The 18,429-nt window shown below is 41.7% G+C and overlaps 1 protein-coding gene across 4 annotated transcripts in view; it reads left to right on the top strand.

Annotated features, from left to right (window-relative positions):
- The window catches only part of RBMS1 (RNA binding motif single stranded interacting protein 1), a 175,137-nt gene that overhangs the window by 20,024 nt on the left and 136,684 nt on the right, over positions 1–18,429 (top strand). For 3 of the 4 annotated variants that reach the window (XM_058027952.1, XM_058027955.1, XM_058027953.1), the window contains exon 1: positions 12,645–12,969. The exons of the other annotated variant lie outside the window; for it this stretch is intronic. In XM_058027952.1, the coding sequence (XP_057883935.1) occupies positions 12,895–12,969 (75 nt within the window). In that variant the 5' untranslated portion in view covers positions 12,645–12,894. Of the gene's footprint in view, positions 1–12,644; positions 12,970–18,429 lie in introns of those variants that run through there. 4 annotated transcript variants of the gene reach the window in all.

Genomic DNA, 18,429 nt, shown 5'->3' on the forward strand with positions numbered 1-18,429 from the left:
ACTGACATTTCATCCTGTCATCTCTTCACCTGCTCCTACTCCTGTGAGGATGCCTGGGAATATTTTTTTGTTGGAAAAAAGCGGACCACAGAGTCAGCATTTTTGCCCTCCATCCCTGTACTTCTCTCATGACCAGGTGGAGATATTAATTTTCATCTCCAACAAAATGTGATGAAAGCATTAATTTTAAACAGATGGAATATATGTAAATTGGGCTTGCCTATTGTTCTCTACTTTTACCTTCCCTGTTTATACCATCTGTTCTGAGTCTGTGTTAGTTTAGATTGTAATCCTTTTGAAGGAAGAAATAAAGCATCTTATACAAAGCATCATTAATATGTAACAAGTAATAATAACAATGTAACTGGGAGATCAGTTAGTTCCTTACTATTATCATACCCTAGATGTTTTTATTAATGTTTGCCTTGTAATCTGCATATTTCTGAATTTTTTTCACTAAGGCAAATTATTTAAAGCATGTTTTCTGCTAAAATATTTACAGGACAAATATTTCTCTGCTGTTTCACAGTTTAATGCATGACACTATTGAAATTAGGGGAAACATTAATTCAGGGTAGACTTGTGTTGGTTAAATTTTTTTTTAAAGCATTCTAAGTTTATGCTTTCTTTATATTCAGAGACTTTCACCTTTTTTTTTTTTTTCTTTTGTGTGTTAGCATTTATAATTGCCTGAGACTTCTTGGGCTTTCTTGGCACTGGGACTGGCAGCACCAAGGTACCCTGATAAGGGCTGTTTCGTGCAATACTTCCTGCCTTGCCAAAGCCAGGAAGTGCTAACCCCCTGCAGAAATTTCTCAAGTTTCATGGCCCAAAGCTGTTCAACAAAGCCACTAAGCTTTCCTGATGCTAAATGCTAACTGAGCTGGGTTTTATTTATGTTTGCCTGCCATTAGCACTGTGCCTAAAATGGTGCCAGTTTGTCCTTTTGAATTGTTGGCTGTCCTTGAAGGCTAAACTCCTGTGCTTACTTAGTCTTTCAGTGGGACAACCACAGTTCTCCAGCTTCTTTGCAGTTTTTGTCCAATGCATCCCAATTAATTTCCTGGAATAACCATGAAATAAGCATCTTGGGAAGTCACAGTTTAGGCTGAGCTGGCTAACTCTTTATGGTGTGACAGAGGTAGGTCACTTGCAAGCAAGTTAGGGTGAGGCACTGTTTAGAATCTTCCACAAGTGTAAAACAGAACTGTCAAACATGATGGTTTGGAAAGATAATTACCTCTGTGCAGCTCTCTTTTCTCTCTCTTTTTTCTTTTTTTGTTTCTTGTACAAAAAATATTTCCCCTTGCTGTGAGTGCACAGCTACTGAGAAAAGGACAGACATCTCAAGGAACCTTTTTTAAGGAAGAAACAGGTTGTAAGAATTTGGAAGTCCATGGCAAATTATTACTGTGAATACCAGTGCTGAGTAAAAATGTTTGTCCGTAAGACCTACAAGAATCTTTTGTGACAGAGGCCTGATGGAGTTCTATGCTATGCTAAATGCAGAACAATCCAGTGGTTTAGAGTAGTGGTTTTTTTTACCTTTATGTGTAAGACAAGACTTGATAGTGAGATCATTATATAATTTATCTGAGAGCACATCTTGCAACTTCTTTTTCTAACCCAACAAAATAGTGTTTCATGTCTCCACCTTAAGGAGAGACAGGTCTGGTTTTTTGTTTGTGAGCTGGTTTAAGGGAAAAGGGAAAGAAAAGATCCATAGGTATGAAGCTTGAAAGGGAAAACAGTTCTTTCTCCATAAGGTCTGCCCCTATCCCCAACTTTTTCATCTATAACTTTCAGAAACCAAACTCCAGATCTGCAGAACTCCAGAGAGAAAAGAGCCTGCTGGTATTCTTCCTGGAGAAGGGAGTCAATACAGCAAGACAGCAGACTATAAAAACAAAGTGACACAGAGGAAATAAAGCCTTTTTTTCCCATCCTCTGTGAGCTTAGGTGCATTTAAAAAAAACCTACAGCTTGCTGGAATCCTGTGCTCCATCTTCTTTGTTGTCAGTCTATTCCCAGAGGGATGGAGTCCAAAGTCTACCACATCTGCTTCCTCTTTATGAATAAGCTCTTTACAAGTTGTCTCCTTAGCCAGTTTTCTAGATAAAAGTGACACCTTATTCATTCATTTTTTTCATGAATTGTAAGCATCTATATTTTTAAGATCCAAAGAACCATAATATACATGACCCCTTATCTCTGATCCTTCAACCATTTAAACTAATCTAATGGGAAAGGATCAGACATGGGGAGATAAACAGGGACAGCAGCATGGAAAGAGTTGTGCAAGTAAAAGTAACTGGATGACTGTCACACCTATGAAAAGGACTATTCATAAGAATTGGATCATCAGACACAAGGCAAGGCCAAATGACCCATGTTAAAAGATGTGTAATGCTTACCTTTGAGCAATAAAATAAATGTTGCTCATGACAAGATATGATCCTTCCTAAGCAATTTTCTCAGCTTCCTGAGTGTACACAAGGATGGAAAAATTGAGACATAAAAATTGACTCTTGGATTTGAATCATGCATGATTGAATGGCAGACTGAAGAGAGGTCATTATGAAGGTCTTGTCTGTGAGCAGCTGTGTGGGCAACTGTGACTAAAGCCATGTCTTACCTTTTCCTTTGACAAACTGAAGAGGCTGAGCTGAAATGTGAAGTCAAATATCAGTGTTCTTCATGCAGACATGTAATTTCTTTCCATTTTAACTATGCTGTTTTGAAAAAAAAGGTCCTCCCTGTTTGGAGGCCATTTATTTATGCCTACAAGAATACACATCACACACACAAATGTGCTTAACTGCTCCCAGCTGAGTTAGTTGGTTCATATCTACATTTTGCAAAAGAATTTTATATTTGGCATATGTTTTCTAGCAAAATCTTCACCTCTTTTTCCTGCTAAGAAACAAGTTGTTTTACTATATCCTGCTAAGAACATACTTGAACTGGAAAGAAAGAAAAAAAATTGAAATTTAAAGGACAATCTATACTTTTTAACAATCTATACTTTTAAAAGATATGTTTTTTTTCCTTTTGCTGGTTACAAGAATCCAAGCACTGTACTAAAAGCTTTAAAATCTTAAAGTGGTTAAAATCTGGTATAAATATGTTAAAAATATATGGCAAATTTCCTTAGTTCTGTTAAATACTCATGTAAACATATAATCAACAAGCATTCATTTCAGTTATTTTAATTATTCAAATTTTCAGTTCTCTCAGATTAATTTTACTTCCTTTGTGGGTATTTTGAATGCTTAATTGGATTCTGAGATGGGGAAAATGTCCAGGGCTGGTAAGAAAACACACAATCAGTAGCTAAAGAAACCAGTATTAAGTGTATTATATGTGGTGACCATGATTAAAACAAATAGTATGAGAAAAATATGTAAAGGTAGAAGGGCTTTCAAAATGGTCTGATGTCTCTTTCTTTTTAAATACAAATGAGAAATAAAGAACAAAGCCTATTTTATTTTATTTAGCATTCAGAATGATGTCGTTGTGTCCTTGCCTATGACAGGAGGGTTGGGAATAGATATTTAAGGTCCCTTCCATCCAAACGGACCTTATGGTCCTTTCCACCCAAACCATTCTGTGATTGTCACCAACGGGGCGTGCAGGCAGGCCAGAATCCGGCAGGTTTGTAGGGATGGAAACATCGGCTCTTGGAGCCGAGCAGGAGCCAGGCAGGGAGCGGTGCCGTGGGAGCTGCGGGCTGCTCCCTGTCCCCCCGGGAGCCCATCTCCCGCCTGGCCCCTCGCGGCATGGAGCGTTTCAGCAGCAGGGACAGGAGTACCAAGGCCGGGCCGGTGTTGCCCGGTGCCGAGCGGAGCCCCTCGGCCTCTGCCGGTACCGAGCCCCCCGCGCCTCCCTCCCGGGCTCCCGCCGCGCCAGGGGGCGCTGTGCCCGCTCCGCCCGGCCCGCCCGCAGCCGCGGCTCCCCCGCCGGGGCCCGGCCCGAGCCCAGCCCGGCCGGAGCCCAGCCCGGCTCACCGCGGCCCTGCCCGGCCGGAGCCCAGCCCGGCTCACCGCGGCCCTGCCCGGCCCGAGCCCAGCCCGGCTCACCGCGGCCCTGCCCGGCCGGAGCCCAGCCCGGCTCTCCGCGGCCCTGCCCGGCCGGAGCCCAGCCCGGCTCTCCGCGGCCCTGCCCGGCCGGAGCCCAGCCCGGCTCTCCGCGGCCCTGCCCGGCCAGAGCCCAGCCCGGCTCACCGCGGCCCTGCCCGGCCCGGCCCGGCCGGAGCTGCTGCCCCACAGAATGTGCCGAGCTGGGAGGGACCCAAGGATCATCAGCTCCCTGCCCTGCACAGCAGCCTCGCCAGGAGCCGCCCCGTGTGCCCGAGCGCTTTTTCCGAACGCTCCCTGGACTCTGCGGGCTGCGCTTGTGGGCGCTCCCTGGGGAGCCTGTCCCAGCGCTTTCCTAATATCCAACCCAAACCTGCCCTTATGCAGCTTTTTCCGTCACTGTCACCACGGGGAAGGCTCAGCGCTGCCCCTTCTCTCTCCCTTGTGAAGAAGCTGCAGGCTGTGATGAGGTCCGAGGACCCAGTGCCCACGCGTTCTGTCCAAGTCGCTGCTGCTCCTGCCTGCCAGGGCTGTCCCACGCACAGAACTGTGTGACACTCTGAAAATTCTGCCCTACAGCTGTTGTCACAGATGCTGACATTCCTTAGGTTTTGTAGGGAGTCTGAGGTTGTAAATGAACTACAAATTATAATAAACTAAAACTATAAAATCTTTGTGAATTCCTAATATATTTGGTAAGCCACTATTAAAGTATGAAAATCTGAAACTATAAATTCTAAAGATGATCGCAAGGTTTATCAAATACTTGCTAGTCTCTAAGTCCTCTGGGAAAAAGTTATTAATGTTCTTCATTGCTAGAGATGTGCTGATCACAGCTCAGACTTTGCCCTATTTATTTACAGTTTTTAGGTCCCCTTGGAATGTATGTTTGGAGATTTAATGTCTTTGTGTCTCCACTAGTGAAAATGGAAGCAAAAGTATTTTATATACATCAAATTCTTTTTGAAGAGAGTCAAAATTCATAAAATGATGCAATAAATACTGCTGGCATCTGATAGAAATATTATCCCACAATCAGTGAGTACTTTCATAAGTTTCTCAGTGGATTAAAGCCCCAGAGACCAGAACTGCAAATGTAATATTTTTGTTTGGGTAGCTTTCCACCAAAATAAATACACATTGGTTTATAGAGAGTTATTGTGAAACACAAGACCTGGAAAGGTTTTTAAATGCTATGAACATTTTGCTGTCTATCTGAAACACTTTTTTGGTATAACAGTGTTTCTGACAGACGTGAAATCCTAGGGAAGGGAAGAACTATATTAAGATAAGACTCATAATTTAGGAAACAAGACAGATATGAAACAGTTAAACCTACAGATGAGAATTCAAAGGTTTTTTTAGTGCATTCATTTATTTATGTTAGAAGCAACAAATTCATTAGGCTTCATTAGGAGAACTAGCCTTGGAATCAGAAAATCCAAAATTATAGGGGTTTTTTTGTTGGTTTTTTTTTGTTTGTTTTTTTTCCCCTAATATTTGTTGTTATTTTATTTCTATTGTTTGCAACAAGAATTATGTCCTTTATAATCTTGTAACAGTCACACAGACCTTTCTTATCCCAGTTTCATGTTTGTGAATGCACTAAAAAATAGTTTCAGAATACTATTGTGAAAATGAATCAAAAAAATACTGTAACGTTATCACAGTAAAAGGATGGCTTATAAATATAATAAATGTTTATTATTAAATGCAAAAGTTTTTTATCTTCTCAGTCAGGAATTTGGCATGTTCTGAAACATCACAAAATGGACCCAGAAGAATCTCAATTTATCAGATTGACACTTTTCCTCTATCAGTTTTCAGAAATAAAAAAAAAACTTTTTAATCACCTGAAAAGTACACCAAAAGTGGGACATCAACCTGGTTCTTAGTTCCACAGATTCCCATCAGCACTGGCATTGCTGTCTGCCAGACAGAGGAGAATAAATGGAGTTGCTCAACTTTGCTTTGTCAATATTGCATGACTTGAGGACTATTTCAGCAGGGAGTGCTGGGGCTTCCACAGCAGGGTCATCAGCTAGAATGAGCCACCCCAGCTTGACTGAAGAGCTGGCATTTCATCTAGACCACAGAGATGGATCCAAAGCCAAGGAGAAATCTTCCATTTTTACAGGAGATCAAGGGTGCTGACACTTTAATGTTTTTCTGAATTATGCAGTAGGGACACATTACCTATTAGTTCTGACAATATATTGCACTGTGTTAATCTGCATGTACACAGGCAGAGTGTCCAGCATTTACAAATAGCCTGTAATAAACATGACATATTATGAGTGAAGCTCAAATACATGGACTAATTCAAAATGGCAATGTGGTCTGGTCATTTTCTGTGTAAAGAAAATCAAATAAAAATAGCACTGATAGGTATCTGTTGAGATAAATACCGTGTTTGGTTCATGTGAAAAAGGGGGTTCAAATGTTCAATAAAATGACTTATTCTCTGGTTTCATTAAATTACAAATTTAAGACATCAAAAATGTAGAACCTAATGATTATGGGTAAATAGCCTATGCTTTTTGAATTATTCATGTGTTTTCTTAAGGAAAGAAAGCTCATGCAATTGTTTTCCCTATTCACCTTCATCATCCCTTATGCAATCATAATTTTTGAAGCCTTCAGGACATTTCAGTGAAAGCTGATGGCAGAGCAGAGGTCATAGCTAGGAATGACCCTGAAGACTGCTTGAAAGTCAGTAGGTGGGAAAGGGCAAGGAAGCTGGTGTGCTGCTTGAGAGCCCCCAGGTGGGGTTCAGCCTGGGCCATCTGGCCGTTCAGCCAGCACGTGAATGAAACCAGCTCACCCTTATGTGGGGCAGCTCAGGGTGTTGCTGTGTGTGATGGAAGCAGCAGGAGGAGTTTGAGACACTGGAAAGATTTGCTAGGTTGTTTATAAGCTGTAGAACTTGTATATAATACAAGTGTGTATACAATGGAAGGTGGACATTTCATGCTGTGGAATAGTTTTATTCAAAAAAAAAGGAAAATTTAGAGGTATTTAGGGTCATATTGGAATGAAGCCTGGATGTTGTATCCTTCACTTGCTTAAGATGTGGCTAAAGACAGTGCAATATGTCCCGAAAGTTTGCAGAAACAAGATGGCTGTTGTCTGTGTTAATTAAACTTGCAATTTTTGTTTGCATGGCACGAAAACCCCACGTGTGTTTCCAATTATCTATAAATATTTAAAATCAATGGTTTGAATTCCATCAGGACCAATCATGGCTGGTTGGTCAAGCTGGTAAAAAGACATCCACCATTATTCTTATTATACTGCAGCCAAAGCAGGCTGGCCTTGGTGTTTAAGGAGAAAGGGGAGGAATGGCAAATACTGCTCTGAAACTGAGATGAGAAAACTGAAAGGGAATGTCTAATGAAAGAATTGTAGCTGGTCAATATTTTATAGAGGTACAATTATTTTGTTCCTTGTTCATCTGCTTGCACAGTGAAGAGAGACTATTGCCAGAGAGACTCCAGTATAGTTAGGAGCTGTGTGGGATGGAAGTTTCTGGTAAATAATTTATGAATAGAAGTGGGATTCTTAACTACTTCCACCCTAGAGTGAGCATAGTCATGTAATACAACTCACTTTTGCCATCAGTGAAAAGACTATTTGCATAAAATATGTATTAAAAAGATCTATAGGGCTGGACCAACAAGAGGTGCCTCTCAACGTTTTATGGAGAATGCTGGAAAAAACCAAATTGCTCTTAGTATGCAATAATCTCTGTTAGGTGGGCATCTTGGGATAAACCAGAATATAGAAAATATAGAAAATGGGGCACTTACGTGGGAAAATATACTCTCAGACCTATCTAAACATGAGGAAAAGGTTATCACCCAAATTCATGGTGATATGTTTAGCTGCAAACACAACCTGGGCAGTCTGGAGGCATCTTTTGTGGGCGTGCATTGCCAATAGTGCAAGCATTGCTGAGTGCGCATGAAACCATGAAAGAGGCAGCTCAAATGCAGAGTATGTTAAATGCTTGCATGTTAGTGCCAGTTAAATACTTCACTTGCACAATCTTAGAATACTGTATAGCCCTGTAGGTTTTCAGAAGTCAATTACGCTGCCTGCAGCTGTCAGGAGCAGCTGAGCCAGTGCAGTGCATGGCTCAGCTGTAAGGATAAACAAGGGCACGTTGCATTCAGCAGTGTTCCAGGGAAATGCTCTTACACCAGCACAGCTACTGTAAAACTACAGAGTTGTAGTCACTCTGTTGAAATAAATATTTAAGAATTTGCTGAAAGGGTTAATAGCCACTAAAGCTAGAGAGCTGATTTAATTGATGACAACAATCAAGTGCTTTTCATCTTGGTGGCCCATGAACAATGGCCGTTTATTTAGCCTTTGTGCTTGAGTGTGGCCTAGTGCGACCCAAATTGAAGAGTCTTTCATTTGTGTTGCAAAGCAGTCAAGGCCCTGTGATGGGGCTAAGGGTGGCATTACAACAAGGAGGTTTTGCAAGTAATTGGAACAGTGTGTGTTGAAGGCAAGAAGTTTTGGTGGACAGCTTAAACCTCACTGCATTTCTGTAGCCCTAACGTGCTGTCTGACGATGTAAAATAGACTCTTGGTTTGTTAACAGTTGTCTGTGAATTAGGATGCAGTACCTGGCCTCTCTGCATTCACAGCTGATGCACTGCTGCTGCTTCCATTTGCTTTAGTCCTTTTATGTGAATCAAACTCGGCAGATTCTTAGGGAGTGATTGTGGTGCCCTGTGCAAGCAAAGAATGGGGTAAATGTTCGACACAGTTTGCAAACAGAAGTAAGGCACAGGGTAATTTAGCGACTTGCACACCCTCTCACCCACATGCTGTGGTACATGTGGTTTCGAAGAAACTCGAAAAAATCTCCCAAAACTCAAGCTAGTATCTTAACTGGGAAAAGAAATCTTGTTCAAATATCCCTGACTGTGTCAGAGTAATAACGATTTCAGCATAAACATGTCTGTCTCTTTCACTCAACCAATGCAAAGACCACAAATGGTGCACAGTACAGCAGTTCCCTTGGTTCCTGAAGTGAGTTGATTTAAAGACATTTCCCTCCTATTCTGCATTGTATTTGACTTTTTCTGCCTTCGGGTAGAATTCCTGATATTTAAGTTAATCTGTACAGCACGAATGGGATTTCTCTCACAACACCGTTAGAGTCAGTGCATAACCAATGATTGGGTACAGCTGAGTTGCCCTAAAACTCCTCTGAATGGCAGCACATACAGCACTTGTCAGGAATTTGCAACAAGAACTCAACTGTATTTTCATCGTGTTAGAAAATATCCATGATAAAGAAGTAATGTAAAGGAAAAACCCCTAGAATTCAATAGAATTTAATATTGTTTCATTAATACTCAGTGTACTCTGGTCATAGACAAAATTATGGAGTACTGTTTTCCTTAACATTTTGTAGGAAGTCAGCATTTTACTCTTTTGTGTATCTACTTGTTTCCAGAACACATCTCAGTGTTTATCTTCCTTCTTAATCCTATACCTTGGTGGTGCATAAATGGGGGAAGCATTTTAAATCTTGTGAGTATTTAGTCATGATGACAGGAGTTGGTACCACCAGACGGCATAAATTATTTCAATTTAAAAGTTTTTATGTGCCCTTGCAATTAACATAAAATAAGTAATTAAATCCGAACATTTTCATTAGTATGAAAAGTTAAGAAATTAGTAATTTGATTTAAAATTTCACATGCAATGACATCCTGTCTGTATTGCACAACTTGCATTCATATTACTAAGTTGGCTAAATAATGAACATATTAAAAAGACAGAAGCAAAGATTGCCTTGTGTGATGTTAGATTTGATTTTTTTTTTGACCCAAGATTTCTTCATAGATTAATTCAGTAAACACTTTGACGATAATTAAAAAAAATACTCTAACTGAAGCTCATGTAAATTATTCCAATAAAATAATTCTATCTTCTAAGCTTTTTTAAAATAAAAACTGAGTAATATTTTCAAATTTTTAATCATCATCACTGGGATCACTGCACTGTAAAAGTTTGCAGTATTAAGTTGCAGGCTTATGTTTTTAATTCAATGGTAAATATTAAACTATGAATTTTGAACTTCTTTAATGTCAGTTTCCCAGATATTCCAATGGAAGAACATCTTTAATTAGAAAATATTCTGGTTGCAAATGGAACCAAATTGGTTTCATCATTACATTAACAGTGATACATGTTTGGGGATGAGATCAATCTTCATAGCAAAATACTTTGTTTGAGAAAGTTCTAGGACAGACTGGGAAGGAACTTGGAGATCAGCTTTAGCTGTTATGCTTGAAATCAAATACTCTCTTAGCCAGATTTGCTCTTTCATCACTTCCAGGAGCCAGAGTGCATTACTGCTCCTCTTGCTGGCAGCCATCAGCCATTACCTATAACTTGACACAGTCAAGCTGGAGACTGTTGCAGTTGTAAATGCTGGAATTATATAGGCTGCATTTCCCCTCTCCTATTTCCTGAAGTTTTAGGGGTTTTTTGTTTTTTTTCTTTTCCTTCTGGATGCTTCTCTCCTCATTCAGGATTGCACAATGTACTTGTGACAACCACAGTTGCTGTTTACAAGAAAATGGATTCTAGGAAAACACTTTTAATTTCCAGATGTCTTCAGTATAATGTTTTCTTTCAGATCTCATTCTTTCCTTCTCCTCAGGAAAATCCCCACAAAGTGCATCAATCAGTCTTTATTTCTTCTTTTTCCTTGTTTTGTTTCTTTTAAAAGGAAACTAAGTGTACTAGCACCCGTAACCTGTCAGCTTATGAGAGGCCAGCACCACATTCTTTGTAGTTCAACCAAGAACTTCAGACCACAATTTGGCAGTTCTCAAAGCAGTCTACAACAGTATCCTCACGTATCTGGGCTGTAGTAACACATTTCCCCATGAAGTTCTGAAACTTAATTTCTGCTGTCCTCTGACAACGCTCTACCCTGGAGCCACATTACCTGGCATTCTTTGGAGATAATTGCTGCCTGTGTGCTTTTTCCATTGCATAAACGCCAGTAAACAGAAGACAGCTGATTTTAGCCATGGCCATTTCAGCTTCTCCAGATGCACATTCTTAACTCCCTCAAATACCTGATATTTCTGTTCTGTTCAGCTTTCCTCTGGCTTTAATTTTTGTCCCTCTCACAGAAGACATTACCAACTCCCATGTTTTTTTGCTTCTCCTTGTTTTCATAGTCATTCTAGCCGTGTGCTGAAAAACCAAAAACCACCCCAAAACAATACAAACAAACCCCCAAACCTAACCAAAACTCAAAAGCTCCCATGCCTTTTCTGGAGAAAACGCCTTTTCCCAAAGATGCCACTAGTACTTTAATCTGTGTAGACTGCAAAGTGTGTACAATTCTCTTCCCTGGAAAGAAAAAACCCCAAACTTTTTAAGTGTTCTTAATAGCTGGCAAGGAGAGCTGCAATGTCATTTGCGTAATTGTCCTCTGCTCAGCTGGAATTTGGAAGACTGTCTGCAGTTACCTCTCATTGCTCAGCCTGCACCAGGGATTTATGGCTGCACAAAGGCTGCCTTTGCTATCACCCTGGGATGCCTGTACATCCTTCAGGTTTTTAATATTTCTTTCAGCTATTATCACATTTAGTTTGGCTGATGTTAATAAAACCAGGAGTTTTGGTGGGCCTTATACACATGTTTTAGTAATCAAACAGTGCTGCAATACAAAAACGATTGTGATTAGTGTGACAAAGAAATGGCATCTGCTTAATGCTCTGAGGATCAGCTTATCTTTGGTTGAAAAGAGATGGATTTGTCAGAAATAAACCACTGGACTGAGTTTTTTACACTCAACAGTAGAGCATAGTATGCTGCCAGTCCTAAGTTCTAATGTTCAGGAAATCAGCTCTCTCAGAGAAAATATTCAAGTGAAAAAAATATAGTTATTACTGTCTAGAACAGGAATGTTTCCTGTTGGAGAACTCAGCACCACTGGCTGAAGTGCAAATTTAAGAACGTGCAATGGGGCAGACGGAGAATTTGGTCTGGTGGTCTGGCTTTGTGGCTGCTGCTCTATAAATGATTTTAGCACTGCAGTCTCTTCTGCTCCGGCAGATAAACGCACCCTGTACCGTCAGGCGGAATTGAAGCCAAATTTGGTTTTCCAAAATTGTACCCAGTTTTCCTCTCCAGCTTGTGCCCTGCACCACTGCTCAGCAGCGGGATGCACAAAAGAGGGAAGGCGATAACAAAGCACAACCAGGCTAATTAGGTCAGAGCCGAGCCGGGCGCGATGCGGCCACTGCAGCCTTCCTCCTCCTCCTCTCCTCCAGAACGTGAAAGCTCCGCTCCGCTCCCGCCGGGCACCGCAGCTTTCCCCGGCGCTGGAGCGGCCCCCGGCCCGAGCGGCGCCCCCCGCCCCGGGGCTGCCCCGCCGCGGGGCCAGGGCTGGGGCTCGCCCCGGGGCCGAGCGGGGCTAAGCGCCTCCCCTCGCCCCCGTCCCCCGCCCCTCCGCCAGCCCTGCCCCGCCGCCTGGCACCGCCGCGCCGGCCCCGAGCGCTCCCCGCGCCGCCGCTCCGCTGCCGCTGCTGCTCGGCCCGGCCGGGCGGGGACTTGGCAGGAACTCCCGGGCAGAGAGCGAGAGTGCCTGCCCCCGCTCCGCTCCGCTGTGGCTTTTGGGTGGAGGAAGGTCTGAGCTCGGCCGAGGAGCAGCAGCAGCCGCCGCCGCCGGAGAGGAAGAGGCAGAAGGGGAGAGAGAGAGACGGAGAGGCGGCTGGAGCCCCTCAAAGTACCCCCCCATCCCTGCACTGCAGGCTACATTTCCAGCTTCATGGGCAAAGTGTGGAAACAGCAGATGTACCCCCAGTACACCACCTACTACTACCCCCAGTATCTGCAGGCGAAGGTAGGGTCCGGCACGCCGGGCGGCGCGGCGGGTCTGGCGCTGGCCCCGCTCCGGGCGGCCGGACAGGGCCGGGCCGGGCGGGAGCTCCGCGGCTGGGGCACGGCCCGGGGGAGGCGGGCAGCTTGCGCCGGGGGACGGAGACAGGAAAGAGCCGGCAGCCCCTTCCTGCCGCCCGCCGCCGCCGCGGGAGCCCCCGCCGGGCTTCCACCGCTTCTCCTCGCTCCCGACCGTGCAGCCTCCGACCCGACTCCCCTCTCGCCTTTCCCCTCCCGCTGTCGGTCCCTCCTCTTCCCCGGGGCTCTCGGCGTGTCTCCTCCTTCCCAACCGCGTCCTCGGCCACCCCGCCGCAGAGCGGAGCGCTGCGGGCCGCGCTCCCGCTGCCTTCGCCCGGCGCCCCCCGGAACGCGGGCAGAGCAGCCAAGTTGGGCCGGCGGGGGCTGCCGGGGCCGTGCCTCAGCCGCGGCGGGGGTGCTGTGACATCCCCGGGGGTGGCAGGGCGTGCTTACTGCTGCGATGGAGATGGCCGTAATTCCAATTAAATACGGGCACTGGGGAAGCTGTCGGATTCGGGTGGATACTCATTGTCTGCGGAGTTGGACCTTTGTGAGCTGCCACCTCACAGTTTTCAAACTGGATTAAAAAACGCATTGAGGGTCCAGGTCGTGATGATTAATGTACACGGGTAGCTGCTGTTTGTGGGGATGCCGATGTTAGTGGTTCCTGCGGTGGAGTATCTCCACCTTTTTCCCTTTCTCCTTCAAGTCTTTAAGGGCAGCCAGCCCCACTGCTCTAGAAGCATCATGCTGCAAACTGGCAGATGCAGAGGTGGTTGCATCAGCTGTCTGGAACATTTAGCATAAGCCTTTCCAACCACCAGTGACACTCCTCACAAATCAAAACAGACCCATATGACGCTTCCATGTGTGAACTTTTTTTAGAGGTTATTACCGTGGTGTGGGTTTGGTTGTGATTTTTCTATTTTTTTTGCTATTGAACTGTCTTGCCTCTTTGGCAATCACAGGAAAGAATTCCCTTTATCTGCACACTTGATAGGCTCTTCTTTTTATTGTGTTTGTATTACTGTATTGTGAAATGTATTTTAGACTGCTTGGCTGAAAAATAAATTCCATTTGACAGTCATGAGACATTTTACAAGGCAGCAATGAGGAGGCTTTGAAATGTGCTTTCACATGTACAGAAATTGATAGAAATGTGACGAAGGTCTTTGGGTGATTTGAAATGACTAATCTGTTAAATGTGTAATCGACATCAGGCTAAAGATGGACAGGCTATAGCCATTTAAAGATTTAGCTGCAGAGTAATCACTGCAGTAACTGTTTACATATATATTTAATATATATATGTGTATGCATATATTTAATGCATTATTTTAAAGAAAGGTGGAATGCCTAAAGGACAGCCTTTTGCATCACATAGCTGTAAGACTGTATGTACATTCTCAAATGAAACACATGTCTTTATGCAGAAACTTTTGCCCTCATGGTTTTGTGTGGCAATTGTATGATACAAATCAAGTACATAACGTGGAATATATATGAAGCAGTATCACTTGGCTGCTTTGACCTGTAAATAATTGAAGAGGGAGATAAACTCTGATAGCTTATACTAGTTAGTAAAGAATGATCCTAGAAATCCATGATCCTATGAGAAAACATGATGGACTGTCTTTTGAAAATGTTTCCTGTGCAGATAATTTAATATTGATTTGTTTTACAGTCAATGACATCTTCAAACTGCCTTGCAGTCTTTGCTATAAAATTATACAGCCTGAAATTACATTGCTCTGTTTCAGCAGAGACAACACAGAGCCATTTGACCTACACACATGAAATGAAATATCTGAGATCCAGTGAAAGTTTCCTGTTTTCAGAGATCTTGATTTTATTAAAGAAATAAAAGAAAAATAGGTGTCTTCTTGGTATAGATACAGGGAGCAGTGACTGTAGGTTTTGGTACTCAAGTATGCAGAATCCAGTAACATAAGCAATCTTCCCAATATGGATCCCCTCTGGACACGTAGAAATATTAATTTAATTCATAGTTTTTAGCTGTTCTGTTCTTTGGGCCCTAAAACAGCTCACTGTCCACTCTATGTCCACTCTTTCAGTAATTCTGGAGATATCTTTGGGTTTTGTTAAACACAAATGATAACAGAGGTGAATCGCCTTTGCTGAATGAGCAATGGGTAACAGTACATGATTATACTGGGGGAGGTAGGAAAATCTCCTAAACCAGAAGTTCTGCTTCTCATCTTATCCTTATTTAAATAAAGATGGAAAATCTGCTGACTAATAATCTGCAAATCAATAACTAGGAGGTGACAGGAATTTCTTGAAGATGGATTTTTCTGCGGAGCACTCAAAAATACTCATTAGATAAATTGCATAAATTCCTAATGGCTCTTTGGGTTAAAATGTTGATGTGGTCAACTATTTAAATTGATATTAATATGTTACAGATTTTAAAAAACAGATTTTGTATTTGACTGTTATATTCTTCACAGTCTTATTCATGAAGTATTCAAGCTGGTTCAGTGATATATTCTGTGAGTAAATATAAACATTTGCTGTGATTCAGCACCTCCCTTCCTCTAGTCTTAGGGAACTCAGCATCAAAAGAGATTAGTTAAACCATGGACTTAAATGAAAAGAACAAAATTACCATTGGAAGAAGACTTAAAATGAAATATCATTATGGCAATGAAAACAGTTTGAAATGGCTTTAAGTTGAAGCTTGTAAAACCTTCATTTTTAGGACAGCTTTTACTCTGGAATTATATGCTTGATATATTTGGTAAATTTTGTCTTCTAATGAGTGTATGTTTTAGGACAGTTCCTGTATTGCAGCATTGTATGGCTTGTCAGAAAGCATCAAAAATATTTTCAAAGTTCAATGGATGTTTCTAATGGTTTAGGCGCTTTCTTTAACCATATTTCTGTAACATTGCTTTTCAACTTTCAACTCAGTTGTATCTAATTTCCATGCTTGAAGCTTTACTTATAATTGAGAGATTTTGTATTTCAACATTTTGGAAAATTATTTCATTAATATTTCATGTGTTCTACTAGTGCTTAAAGGCCTGTCTGCCCAGGAGTAAAACCTGGCTGTGCCAGGCAAAGTATTTTAATATTTAACAAGACAGAGTACACATAAACAAATACAAATGTGTAGGGGCATGTTTAGGCCACAGTCTGTTTGCTTTGGTCAAGAAAGAAATAAAAGTGAGTCTATGTTTTGTTTTCCCATATCAAATGGAATTCAGGGTCTCAATGCACACAACAGTTTACAACTAAATTGTGACAACTACCTGTATTACTGGTATTCCCTTGGAGAGTAATGTGGCAATATGAGTAATTCCACTAGTAGGCTTCTGTATCATAAAGGAAAGCTCTTTGTGTAAGACAGGGTTCACGGAAGATGGCAACATTTCCTATAGATAGCATGGCTTACCTAAAATGTAAGCATTTAGTAGTCATAGATAATACCTGTGTGATGCTTGAATTCTAGTTATTTTGTATGGTATTAGGTAACAAAACCTAGAACTAATGAAGTCTTGTGAATCTTGCTAAATTGCCTTCGAGTGGGCTTTGAACTTTATCATTTGGTAGCTGCAAAACTGCTGCTTTGGCAGCTCTGAGAAGAACCAGTATTTCTAGAAGTTGTGTGGGTTTGTAGGCAGGACTGTAGATTGATGTTAACTGTAGTGAGCAGGCAGATTCTGCCATGACAAAACCTTGTTCTCAGGTTGATGAGAGCAAACTTTAAAATGGGAACACTTAATTTTTATCCAAGCCTGTTGATGGCAGAGTAAGAAGGAAATCAGTTAACAGTATTAAACTAAGTAGACTTGAAATTGTCTTATCAGCAGACACTGCATAAGCTGCAGTTTAGTGTCAGTATATGAAATTAATAGACCGATGTAGAACCTTCAGCTTCTAAAGCAGAAGAAGTAGAACCTGCTAATTGTTTGCTGCTTATGTGTACCTCAGCACTGCATTCCTCACCAAGCACAGATCTGTCGTCCTTTAAAAAGTTTCAGGAGCTTTTGAGCTGATTTTCATCAGTATCAATGATTACAAATTCTGATCACTTTAGTTAGGTTTATTCCATATGCACTAAGACTGCGAAATCTGTACATAGTAAAAGACAAATTTGCAGTAAAGGACAGTATGCATGTTTGTAAGGTTGGACAGAAGCAATTTGCACATTTTATATTCTGGGACGTTGTGTTCATTGTCCCTAGTTGTGAGCTCTTGGCTGAGCGTAGAAATTCGCTGAAATAAAAGAAAAGCACAGGTTAGTTGCAGGCAAGCTTTTTGTCTCCACGCAGTTACCTGATCCCATTGTCCTCCTCAGCTTCTTGAATGTGTTCTCTCTCATTCCAGACAGGCTGGAGGTTTATTGTGCAACTATGTAGAGAATTTCTTCCAAAAATGAACTATACTGTGGAAGGGAAAGAATTTTAAAAATCTACCAATTTTAAGAAAAACTTGAGCATTTTGGTGGTAAGATAATCCCTCTGACTCTATAGAATTATTTCAGAGGATGGAAAATAGAGAGAAAATAAGAGTATTACCTAGAAAGAGCATTTTCTGTTCTTCCAAACATCCCAGTCCAAAACTGAGAACATCTGTTTACATCCATACATCAGACCAGTAACTTTTTTGTCACTGATCACAGTGATTGTTCTATGTAATTCTGCCAGCCAGCTTGTTTTGTGAAGGGCATCTCTATCCTTGTCTCAGTTATAGCTCCTTTGAACTTCGAAAGTTTGGTTCAGGTAGCCTTTGATGAAATATGCCCTTTGTGAGGTATTTCTAGAAACTCTTGCTGGAATAATGCTTGTATATTCAAAAGCCTCCCTAGAAATGGGTTGAGCAAAGTTCATACAATGTTCTGCAAGAGTTCATATCTCGTATTTTTGTGTACATCATTGTAACTCTCTAAAGAATTCTGCTAAAGGAACATGAACTGTAGAAACACACCACCATCATCTCGAAGACTGGCTTCATTGAAGTCAACATGAGTCTTGCCTTTCATGTCAAATAAGAAAAATTTACTAGAATCTTGATTTATTGTTGGGTTATGCTGATCACGCTTAATTTGGAGGTGATTTGCAATGCCCTGGTGGTCATAATCTTCACTTCAGAGGAGCAAAAGTTAGGGAGGGCAACTTAGTGTGTGATTGGGGCTGGAATCAAGAAAAAGCACCAATGGCATCCATAAGGTGTGTTAATTTTGTATTTTTTTTCCTAGGGACTCTGTTAAAAAGTTTTTAAATAGCCACAACTTTCCTCCCTGAATCCAACCTCCTTATAGAGAGGGATGGTATATATATACATATATATGACTGAATTTGCAGATGACAAAGTTAAAAATATTTTCTCCACTCAATCAATGGTAGAAATTACAGGTCCTTATTAGCTTTGTAGTTTCCAG

This window comes from Melospiza georgiana, chromosome 7, assembly GCF_028018845.1.
Source record: "Melospiza georgiana isolate bMelGeo1 chromosome 7, bMelGeo1.pri, whole genome shotgun sequence".
Taxonomy (NCBI): domain Eukaryota; kingdom Metazoa; phylum Chordata; class Aves; order Passeriformes; family Passerellidae; genus Melospiza; species Melospiza georgiana.